Source organism: Agelaius tricolor, unplaced genomic scaffold (assembly GCF_023055355.1).
Source record: "Agelaius tricolor isolate 1412-34295 unplaced genomic scaffold, bAgeTri1.0.p SCAF_4, whole genome shotgun sequence".
Taxonomy (NCBI): Eukaryota; Metazoa; Chordata; class Aves; order Passeriformes; family Icteridae; genus Agelaius; species Agelaius tricolor.
Window position 1 is genome coordinate 35,196,811 of NW_027269264.1, and position 12,641 is coordinate 35,209,451.

The window sequence follows — 12,641 nt, forward strand, 5'->3', positions numbered from 1 at the left end:
AATATTCAAATATCTATAGTGAGTATATGCTTCCATTACTTCAGAAATCACTAATTTCAGTGGTACAATTCTTAAACATTTCTGCATATTTCCTCAGCTTAGGAACTGGAAGGAAGCAGCTCCATCTTTGTATTCTAAGATGACCCTCTTCCATTCAACTGGATATTTATAATTCTTTCAAGTCTCTAATGCTAGACATTTTCTGTGTTTAAAGTCTGGACCTGGAAGAATTATGATCTTTACTACATCTGAAATATACTAACATCTTCTGAAACTGCTGTCCTGGGGAACTGCCTATCTGACAATAAATGGTAGAACAGTTAAAAGAACCTCTGCTTACTGAACTTCATAGGCAGCTGTTATTCTCTTCATCAATATCCTCATTATAATAAACAGAAAACATCATGTAGAACTTCAGAGAAATAATGTAACACAATTTGCTGAATAAATCTCATGAAAGACTACACAACTAAACATATCTGGCCACTTATCAGCAGAGCAGCACATGCTATCAAAATAATTCTTCACCACCACCAAATGCCAAAAAACACTTAAGACTTAAGGTTCCTGACAACCAAGCATCTGGGCACTTCTCCTGCAAACAGTTATGTGCTTTCAGTTTTAACTGGAGTTACACACTCTCCTTACTAATATTAGACTCCAAAAAGGATAAAAGAAGCATGCCAGCTTTTTTGCCTGGGAAGCAAATCAAAAGCTAACTTATTAAATATGGTGAATGTAAAATTTCTCCCCCAGTTTATTGAGTTTACACACAGCTCTGGCTTTGTTTGCAATTTTTTTTTTCTTTTTATGTACCAGACAGTTCTGAAGACACAGTTTTCCAGGCAGCGAAAATACAAGTTGCTTTCCAAAACTTACCTGATGAACTGGTACTGGCAGACTCATCTTCCTCCTCTTCTGATTCAGAGTAGAACTTTTCAGTAGGTTTCTCCTTCTTTGCCTTGCCTAGAATTCCAGCCCATTCCTTTGCCTGTAAATAAATTTCAATTTAAGTTTACTTTTGCAACCAGCAATACAGAAGTATGCACACAACACATCGAATAAAAACATTCAGAGCTGTTGCTAAATAAATCATCTGAGCAAGTCAAGAGAAGCTATTAAACTTCTCTTACTTCACACAATTAGGAGAACTAGAAGTTTGGTACATACCCATAAAAGGTGAGAGATGTCTATTAGGTAGTCCAGAAAAAGATTTAGTAAGCTAGATTAAAAGCATCAGTAATGATAAATAAAGTTCTTTGCCAAAAGACCATGAAATCTGAGAGTTTTATTTCTAGATCCAGCTGACTACAACTGGAATGAAGGCTAAATAATCCCACCACCTTAATCATCCTGTTTTTTGCAGAAAATAGATGTGGACACTCAAGGTAGCCACAGACAAATTATATTTCACCTCCATTGCAATTCTCCAAATAAAAGTAATTTTTTACCACCAAGAGAATGTGAAAATGAGGCAGTATTTCCCGCAGACTTTTTTTCTTTCCATATACCACTATGCTACTAGAGAAGCAATGTTAAAATTCAGGACAGGAGAGAAAAACAAACTGGCAGACAATTCTATCAATTATCAACAATGTGATACAGGTCTGCCTCATTGACTGATGTGATCTGGAATAAGACTTAAATTTTGAAATAGGCTCTAACAATGACCTGAAAGGCTAAACAACTCTAGAGACACACTGGCTTCCTCTTTAACACCAAAGGGTGGTTGAAAATGCCAATATTCTTTTGGATATAAATGACAATTTGCATGGGGATTGCAGCTTAACTCAGCTTTACTCACATATGCTAGTATTAGGGAAACCACAAAATTAATGAAAATGAGATACCCTCCAAAGAAAATATTTGCAAAAACCCCAAAATGGCTGAAGGATTTTCCAGCTTGCTTTGAGGTTTAAATAGTTTGAGGTGGATTTTTTTACTTGAGGTGGATTTTTTTACTATGTTACAGATGGATGTTACACCATTTGTTCAATTTCCTGCAATACTTTTTGGTCTTATGGGTTTGGTCTTATGGATGAAAGCACCTTCGCACATTCCTTCATGCCAACCCTATCATTTATAATCCTCTGCTTGAGCTGATTATCTAAAATTCTTTCCATAAAAACTTTCAGAAGTTTGTACAAATATCACTTTTCCTGAAATGTATATAAGAAGGTAAACACATTACAGTACTAAGGAGAAATGCTTTTTCTACCGGATTGCTGTCCACTGCCTTCTGTAAGTCAGACCCATTTTTTAAATTTTCTTGCTCTTTCTGTGTGTAACATCTCATAAACAAATGATTTAATCTATGACTTACTGAGGAAGTTGGCTCATTACCAGGACTGCATGCTTTTCTCTGTATATCTGTTACAATGCCACACCTCCAGGAGCACCATCGGCACACTATATACCAATATACTTACATTTCAGCTACTGCTCAACAGCTTTCACTGGCATTCCAGTAGGATTCTGGTACCCAACACATAAATCACAATTCTGGTACCAAAATATGACTTTCCCTCAGAGTTTACACTGCAGTAACAAAAAGCTATTGCTAGTAGATGACAAGCTATTGCTAGTAGATGACAAGCCCAATATCTAATGCACTAATAGCTGACATTTTCCTATCATAAACTTTCCTAATCCTCTTCAGATTATCTGAAAAGTAAACCCTCATCTCTTCCAGACTCGACACTTCGAAACATACATAATCTAATCCCCTGCAGCTGCTTCTTGTTGTTTGCATTACCTTTTTTCCTTTTTTTTTTTTGTTTGTTTAGTCTTGGATTTTTCACAAACCAACCTCTTCATTTCTGACTTTGGTAGTCCAGCTACACTCAATTAACATACTGCAGCAGAGTGGAGATAAAAGATAGGAAATCAGAAGTGAGATGGAGGTGAAAAAAGCCTACTTACTCCAAAAATGAAGCAAAAGTGGCTACAGTTTATCCACTTCTGTCATTGAAAAGAACTAGCATTAAGCAAGTTTCCAGATGCTTGATTTCTAAGATAAAATAAGCAACAGGACATTCCCACGCATCAAGGGCTTTCAACACAGCCCACAGATAGTATTTAAATACTTGTAGTTTTGGGCTAACACTCTGTATTGATGAGTGCCTTCAGCAAAGTTACTTTTGGTGACGCTGACGTACCGACTCAGCCACGTCGACATTTCGGACAGAGGGGTCAGGTGCCACCTCTGGCCAGTCGGACAGCTCCAGGTACCCAGTGGCTCGGCTGTTCAGTGTGTGAGACAATGTGCCAAGCTGGAAATGATCCCGATCTATTAAAAAAGCAGGGGGAGGGAAGAAACACACAAACACTGTGAGCTCTACCACAAGGAGCAATCTTAATCAGGGCTAAAGGTAATTGCCATTGTATTACCTCAAATGTCATGGAATAAATATAAACTAGGAAGCTCTTCATAGGTCAAAAAACTGATTTCAGTCCATAGATTACAATAATCTCCCCCATAATGGTCAATAAAAAAGCTAATCAGTCAGTGTGTTTAGAGGTGTTGCTCTGAAATGTAGCTTCTCTAAAAATTACTTTACTGTGAATATTAAGAATGACAGCACAGTTAAACAATCCATATACATGTCTTGGCACAAACACATCCAGAATTTTAATAGTTTTTCTTCAAAATGGAGCTCCTTTAAAGCTTCAAAACTAGACCTAAGTAAGTATGAAAACTAAAATGCAAATTGTCACAATAATAGAGTATTTTTAATTTAGACAGCCTGATAGCCTTTTAATTTGAGAAGACAGACAATGAATATTACTTGTAAAACAACAGGCAAAATACAGAGGGAAAATTATTATTTTGGAGAAAAAAATATCTACAGAGATTGAATTTATTTCAAATTCATATAACATTTGAAATACTCACATTAACAATCATCTAATAAAGTCTAGGTAAAATCCTAGAGCTATTTTCCTAAATTGAAGAATAGTTTTCCTCAAAAGACATACCTTCTGTTATTTAAATAAAATTTAAAATCTACATGAATAGAAATAGATCATATTGCCAGGGTTTATCGTTAGAGAAATGCACTGTGCACCTCGCTTGTTGAAAAGCAAGTAAGCAGACTGAGCATCCTTGCATATTAATCTTTTCTATTTGCTAAGTGACACAATTTGTGAGAGTATTTGAAATAGAATAAGCTGCCGCATTCCTTTACACAATGAACATTTACCAAATGATTTTGGCAGTTATACCTTTAAAAGGAGACTCAAGCAATGGGGCAGGTTTCTGTGCCAGAAATATTTTTTTGGCATATTTGCTTAAAGCTCCACTCTTCTCATTCGGAACAATAAGCTGCCTAATAAATCTTGTACGGTCTCTGATGTCGTAGCTTTGATCATACTTGCCGAGATTTAATACATACTGGGTAAGCAATTTTGTCTGTGGAAAAAAACAGGACAAGAACAGAATACAAGTTATTTATGATTATTGATAACTCTGGATAAACATATTTAAAGAGGTAATAAAAATGAATGGTTATGTCAAACAAATGTTGCTCCACAGGGAATATGCATTTCTAAAGCTGCAAATGGAATTCTGCAGCCAAAGCACATGTCCTCTTCTGTATTGGGGAGGTGAATGCTGAGTACTGAGAAGCAGCCATGTGCTAGATTATTAAACTGCTGAAGTGGAAAGAAAGGCATCATTAAAAAAATAATCATATATGGCAAACCCGCTGAAGGGTCTACGTGAGGATAATGAATGTGGAAATACAACTAAAAACATGGCACTCAAAACTTAATCGGAAAAATATGCAGGACATCAAAACATCAGAGGGTATTAGGGGGCTGGCAAACTGCTTCTGCTGAGGTGTGTTTTATGAAGAGATACTGTCCCTGGCATAAGCAGTGTCTGCACTCTGACTGCACTCAGTTACTTTATCCTGAATTATGACCCATTAAAGCAGACACATGAATCACTGAACTGGATTACTGCAAATTATTTGCAGTGCATTTAGCTGTTACTTTTTCATAAAAGCAAGCTGCTGATGCCCTCTAAAAACCAGGATAAAAGACTTCTTCCATTTTTTTTCTTAAAGCTTTCAGTAATATCAGTCATTTATTTATTTATGTAAGAGCAACTTACACTATCACAGGTTTTTACAGCATAATAACAGCTTCCTAATTTGATGTTTGAGAATATTAACTTCTTAAATAATTTTAACAATTCAGATAATTTTTTAAACTAAGAAAATATAAGAAAGGAAGAAAACATAGAAAATAAAAATAATGTAGTGTAACCAGAGCAACACTGCTGAATAGACTGGAATCCACTAGATTAATTTGAAACATGTATGCTACTTCCTCTAATACAACCAAACAGGAAAAAGAGCAGAAGGGATATACCATCCTAAGGAAGCAGATTTTGGTACTTCAGCTCAGAACAGATGCATAAGACAGGGTTAATAATGTATAATCATGAGAGATTTATCTGCATTATACAAAGAAACAACCTAGCATATATATATTGTTTATCATGCTATTGCTACGACTATAACACAGTTTCAATCATGTGAGCAGAAAAATATGTCCAAAAAATCAGTTAATTTTTGTACATGCCATTTGCAAAAAAAAAGGTCAGATTAAAAATTTCCAACTTGAGGATGCAAGTTGAAGTTTTTTTCTGGAGATGTAAAAATGCTTTTTCAGAGTACTGATTAACTCCTGTAACTGAGATACATAGTAAACAGAAAATTGTTCTAATTTAAATCCCATCAATGCAACATATGCAAGCATTTCAAAAATAACCTATGGTACCAGAGATTGGAATAAATAAGTCATTATACATTAGAATAATATAACAGCATAGTTTAAAAAATCTGTCAATTAAATATTTTTTGGTTTTTTTTTCTCTCTGATACCCAAGAATGGCTCTGTGAAAAGGGTTTTTTTTTCCTTGAGGTACTGTCTTAGTTCTGGGAAAGGCAAAACTTTCCCATATGTATTTCACAGTTTATTGGCAGCTAATTCTGTATGAGGGTATAAAATTTTAAACAACTGCATCAGACTGAGCCTACATAATCTGCACTCATGCAGGACTTACACTGTTCAATCTAAATGGAATTGGAAGGGAGGGTTCCCAGGTAGCATGCATTAAACTAAATGAGGGATACCTCCTGCAGCCTTTATCATCACTTCTCCACTGTAAAACAAGACAAGACTCCTCACTGTCATGGCAGGAAGCTTAGGAGAATGGATCATAAAACACAATGATCTTAACCTGTGAATTGTTATAGGGATGGGAAAAGTTGAAGGCCTTGTCACAGAGGGCATTTTTTCAGTGAGTGTTGATGGAATTACATAAAGACAAATATGACATATAAAGAGTTGATCCTGAAAGACTGCAATTCCTTTAATGGGGTAATTTTCTCCATGATCTTCTCTCTTTTCCTGTTCCCTGTTCTGTCCTCTAAAATATAATTTTTATATTGTTCAATACAGATAAATACACAACAAACTTATACACAAGAATGTTCTGTGTCTCCAAGAAGTCTCTTCGCAATTATCATATACACTATAGTTTTCATGGAAACAGAGAGGGAATCTAATTTTTAAAATTTTTCTTATAGTAAAGCAAGCAAACAAGTAGAAGCTCTTTTCTACATGGAGGTAGCTGATAGAAACAATTATTTTTAATTAAAAACAAAAAATAAGCCAACAAATACATGTAAATTTTTCCAACAAGGTAGTTCTCAAAAGAAGCTGAAAATCATTTCAGCAAGCACACTGATTTGGTGAATCATGACAGATTCTGCAAACCATGACTGCTTCATAGAATAGTGATAAAGTATTCTGATCTGTGATTTAAGACACTTATTATCACATGTCGATATTTCCTGATATCTCTCCATGCACATTATATAGGATGAATATAATTTCTTTTATCCCCAAACTGTTGAACCCATTATTATTTTTTCTACACTTCGTTTTGGCTAGAAGGGTTAGGTGTAGGTATTTCTAGAATTCAATTATCCTCCAGCAACATTTCTGGAATGTTCTAGTGACAATAATTCTATTTAAGGATTTAATGGCTATCCTATATTAGCAGCAATTAATTTTTTGGTAGATCCCCACTTGAATATTTTACAATACAGGTTTTACCAACAGATGAGGCTCTACAATGAGAGAGAAACAGTTATCTATCCACTCCTATATATCATTAGCTTTCAGTAACTTGATTCTTTGGACACACAAGATAAGGCTATTGTGCTAAACCACGATTGACATATCTATTTACACTCTACAACTACTTGGGACTTTTTCTGGTGGGAGACCTACTGCATTACACTACAGAAGCCTATCAAAAATCAAAATCTCTTTATTCTTTCCGTTACATGCAAGAAGCATCTTAGGCAACTATATGACATATTTCTCTTATACGCACTATCTAGCACACTCAAAGTTTTATGACTTTAAGTGTTGAAAAAACAAATCAAGTTTATCAAAAAATACAGACAACCAGTGGGAAGCCTGTTTTTACTACATACCTATCCAGATATAACTGAACCTGGAATTTCCTTAAATTATAGGGAAGTCTTTGAAAGTCCATGAGGTGATCTCAGGATTTAAAGTATATTTTAAATTTTTTTAAGAAATCTTGTTTAAAATCCTGTGAATGTGTTCACTGTTTCACCATATACTTCAGGAAACTACAAGCAAATAAAAGAATATACTTAGACAAAATGAGTAAAACAAGCAAATCTTATTTACTCCAGAATTTTGTGCTTTTCTTCAAACAAGACTAAACAGAAGTTAAGTCAAGATGAGTTCAACCTGCCTTTTCCTCACCTGGTGAAAGAGATCTTTCATCTACTCAGTCGGCATTGAGTGTTTTCAATAGTGAAATTTTATCTTTGAGGTTTTCACAACTCCGTTAACTTGGGATGAAACTGATGAATTATTCATAAAATTACTATGTCATAGGATATGATATGGAGACAGAAAACACAGGACTGAGGAGAGGTGGACAGACTTACAACTGGTCAATCAAGTCCACAAGATTTGACATCAAATTTTAAAAATGAAACTGAAAAATGGCTGGACTTTTTAGGAAGTGAAGTAATTCCAGGAAGTAATTTTAATACTGAGTGAGTAGAGAAGAGTTCCTCCTGGAAATTCATGTACAGATAGGAAAAGTGTTCTCAGTCTCTAATGGGAAACCCATGGTATTCTAGTTTGAATGGAACTTTGAATCAAGTCAAGTCACCAGATATACACTGTCAGAAATTTTATGTGGATACCTTGACCACTTGAGATAATAAGTTATTTTTCCACAACCTAAAACTACAAGAGGAAAACACCCTTTGATGAAATTCATCATTTATGTAGGCATCTCAGAGACAGTTTCTTCTGCTTTATCATCATTACCATGTTTGAATAAAGAGTTTTTTAAAGAGCACTTACAATGATGATTTAAAATGTATTAAGATGTGAAATGCATCAAAGGAATCACAGGAAAAAACGCATCACAGAAATCATCATCTTCTTGTATGCAACGGATTTTTGACCAAATATGATGTGGAAGAATTTATGTGCAAAATTACAAAAACTATATGGAAAATTAGTAAATATAATGGGCTAAAAGAAGATAGTTTAGACAGTCAACCCAAATATTTTCTTATCTCAGTCAGCATTTTCTTTAAGATGAGCACTGCCAGAGAGAAGTCACCTTTTATTACTGCCCCATTTTAGACTGTATAAGCAAAGCATTCACTCCAGTCTGAATGCATGGAAAGACACTTCATGTCCCACATGCCCTACAAAATAAAGCCTAAGACAGATCACTGCTGTAGTTGCATATAACTATCAAGGAACAAGAAGACATCACAGTTGCAGAGATGCAAAATCCCATGCTGTGCAAACTGTTTTAAAACAAAGAGGTCTAGCAGCCCAGAAAAGTACATATATCAGACAATGTATTTCTTCTACATTTGGAAAAAATCTTTGATTTTACAATCTTTTACAGCAATAATTGGATTTCCAGTGAAAAACTAGTGTCAAAATGCTACATTCCATGGTCAGTGATGGGATTCACAGTGTTGTCACTTGGAAGAGTGAGGCACCTGGCACCACTCATAGCCATTGTTTTCAGCTGCTTGGAGATCTAATCTTCATGTCTTTTTTATCTGACATTTTTAGATTATTTTTACTACTAGTAAATTTTTTATTTTATTTTTTATTTTTATTTTTATTTAGTTATTTTTACTATTTTTATTTAGTTATTTTTATTTTATTTTTATTTAGTTATTTTTACTACTAGTGATATTAAAACTCATCCAAGATAAAAGGAAATAGGAAAAACTAAATCAAACCAACCAACCAACAAAAAAATTTTAACAAAAGAGAAACTGGTTACTATATTTAAAACAAGCACTGTTGGAAATAGAAAACAAGGCCTATTACTGGAATTTCCTTTTAGATATCCTGAACAAAAAAATGGGCAGCTTCTTGTTCAAAATGACAGCATTTTCTCGAAAGCTCTGATTTTGGTTTCAGAAAACATTAAATCACATCATCAAAACCTACTACCTGGTATTGCTAACACAATTTACAGATCTTCTCTATTTATGTGAGGTAAAAATTTCACAATTTCCAAAAGACAAATACAAAAAAGAGCTTATCTTGTCCCTATATTCACATTTATGATCCAGCACACACTTAAAGACTCATGATTAGATTTAGTCTATTGTATTTCTTGAAAACATATGTTCTGCTTTTCTTCATAGAATAATATGGACTAGGTTTGGTTACTTATATAGCAGAAATCATTACTGATCTACGCAGACTGTACAAAACCTGCCATGACTCTAAATACATACAATACTGAGTTTAGGTTTACCTGCTTTGAATTTGTTAAGTAGAGTTTTGCACCCAAATTTAAGATCTGCAACTTTACAAGGTCGTCTTCATTCGTGAAGCTCTTGGCTGTCTTCCTCAGAACATCAGGTGCAATCTTTGGAACCCGTTCACAGTACTCACCGATGAGCCAGAGGATGCTGGCTCTGGCTACTGGAACCTGAGAAAACATTGAGCACTCTAAGTTATAACAGAGTCACAAAGACTGCTTTGCATACTTGTATGTGTCTTTGTTCAATAACAAGTTAAACAAAATACTATTTAAAGACAATTGACATAAAAGTTATGCAGTGTGAAATTAAAAACAGCCACTGTGGAGGACTGAATATTCATAGAAATGTAAGATACTGATTCTGACCCAAAACCCATGCCTTACATGTTGATGATACAGAGGCACACAGAAGTGACATGTTGATATTCACAGTACAAGCTGATGAGATTTGGGAACACAGACCAAGCCTTCAAGATGTGGTTGTGAATGTGGTGTCCTGTCACCAGGTTATAACACCACACGTAAACAAAATAGAGCTGGTTTTTTTTTTTTTTACTATATTCATACAGAAATGGTTTCCAATAATACAGCTTTCCCAAATCCTGCCTATCTAGTTTAGAAGCCTATTTTTTAGAAGCCTGTTTAGAATGTATTTCTTTATTTCTAGCTTTCCTTCATTTTTATTCAGAATTTTATGACAGTAAGATTTGTATTTTTGCAAACGAGACCAGTTGAACTCAGAATACTGGTGAGACAGAAGTTCAAAATTGCAATTCACAATTTCTGAATGGGATCTACCATCTTAACTGAAACACTGACCAAAAAGTTCACACAGGTCTTACCATTTTGGAGCTGCTTGACAGTATCTCTGTCAAATAACTGGCAGTAGCAGCTTTTAGATGAACTCCCTGTCTATGATGCTGAGTTCAGAAGCACAGCAATGCCACAACCAGAGAGAAGACGAAATGGAAAAGCACAGAGGAAAACGGAAGCTCATGCTACATGCAGTTTAGATAGAAGCAGTTAAGATTTAAATGAAATATTATACACATATTCTTTTAAAAGGTGAGCTAGCCTACAGTACCTGGTGGTCAAGTTAAAAATTGCATCTATGTTACATACATCCCTTGAAAATATTTTTCTCCTTCCTTGAGCAGAAGGAAGAAAGAATGCAATGAGAAAGTTCAGAAGCATGTCTTGTATAGTGTCTACAGACTGTGGTGCTCTAACATTCTCTCCAGCCTCTTGTTCAACATTTTCCCTTGACATTTCAAATGTTGAAATGTCAAGGGAAAAGCGTAACTGTTCTAGTCTAGCAAAAACACTGTAATTCAGAAAAAAGAAAAATTTCCACAGTTTTCACGAAATTTTATTGCTTTTTCTAAGATCAGAAAAACTCATACTAACATTAGTCATTTTCATTAGTCCTTATACTACACAGTTATCTTTATTAATAAGCTCACACTAATGGCAGGGTGACTTTTGCCTTGGATAAGATTCACAGAATATACGTGCTTTAGAAATGCAGCATTGTGGTTCTCAAAGTATTAATTCTTTGTAACTTTCATATATGCTTTAATTGCTGTTCCAGCATGTCTGTTATTAATATATGAATATCTATTTCTCAGAATTACAATGGGAACCTAATATTAAGTATCTTACTCAGTAATCTTGTAACATTTGAAAGTACTACTTATGAAAGTATATTCTAAAAAGGTAAAATGGCCTACTAAGCCTACTAAAGAAATACTAATCATGTTTGCAAGAATTTTTAATGATTAAATGTGCTCCAAAAAGTTTGGAAACAACTCTGAATAAAGTCAACTTGACAATATTTGCCTCTGTACTTGACATGGTTAAAAATATACATGTCAACAAAAATATAAACAGGCATGTCATAGGGAAAACAGAGGACTGCCTCCACTGAAAGAAAAAGCACATAATGGATAAACAGAATAGAGTCCAACAACAACAACAAAAAGTCCTGTAAGAGATAAAGCCAATTCTGATTATGGGGAAGAAATTTAAGATAGAGGTAACATAATATGCTGAGAGTAGTATAACACAGTGATTTAACATATATAGATATAAGTAAATACAGATCAAGATACAGATGAATTATTTAATGTGAGTTGACAAAAAATTAAATAGCCTTGGAATTTACAGTATGAGAGAGATGAACAAGCTACTGAACAACCACTATGTATAAAAACTTTAAACAATCAGAGTATGTTCGTCTGCAAAATGGTAAGACTGATGCCATTACTGTGCACTGATTTCAAAAGGGAAAGAGGTTATTTCTAATGTTCCAAAGGTTACACTGCATTAAGACCTCACACCCAATCTATTATTTTAAATTGGGCTAAAGAATAGTAATTGAGTGGTACATTAGATTTTCCAGTATTGGAGCAGTTCAAGTTGCCTACTGTACAGATAGGTACCTCTAAATAAGAATATATAGGCAACTTCAGATTTCAGTTACGCTAGATTTTTTTTCTAAAATATTTTATTACAGACATGTTAAAATACTAAAATTCTACAAGAGATCACCAAGTACCATAGTTTGGGCAGCAGCCTATCAGAAACATTCTTTTTCATATTGTTGTCTTTTGATAAAGCAAACAGAGCTCACAGAGCAGACCAATTTCAGTAACAGCATTAATAATGACATGCAAGTATCATTCTTGTATCTTCCTAGTCAAGCACAGGAATACACTTTAAAACCACAATTAAATGTATTTAAATATATTTAAATAGCGTGCAT

At 34.4% G+C, this 12,641-nt stretch overlaps 1 protein-coding gene across 6 annotated transcripts in view; it reads right to left on the minus strand.

Moving 5' to 3' along the window:
• AP3B1 (adaptor related protein complex 3 subunit beta 1) overlaps positions 1 to 12,641 on the minus strand; it is a 153,885-nt gene that overhangs the window by 64,803 nt on the left and 76,441 nt on the right. For all 6 annotated transcript variants that reach the window (XR_011678941.1, XM_071425249.1, XM_071425247.1 and 3 more), the window contains exons 15-18: positions 9,869 to 10,045; positions 4,225 to 4,411; positions 3,159 to 3,289; positions 880 to 991 (exon numbers count right to left, since the gene is read on the minus strand). Coding sequence is in view for 5 of the 6 variants with exons in the window: in XM_071425249.1 (XP_071281350.1) it covers positions 880 to 991; positions 3,159 to 3,289; positions 4,225 to 4,411; positions 9,869 to 10,045 (607 nt within the window). In the remaining variant the exon portion in view is untranslated. The remainder of the gene's footprint in view (positions 1 to 879; positions 992 to 3,158; positions 3,290 to 4,224; positions 4,412 to 9,868; positions 10,046 to 12,641) is intronic.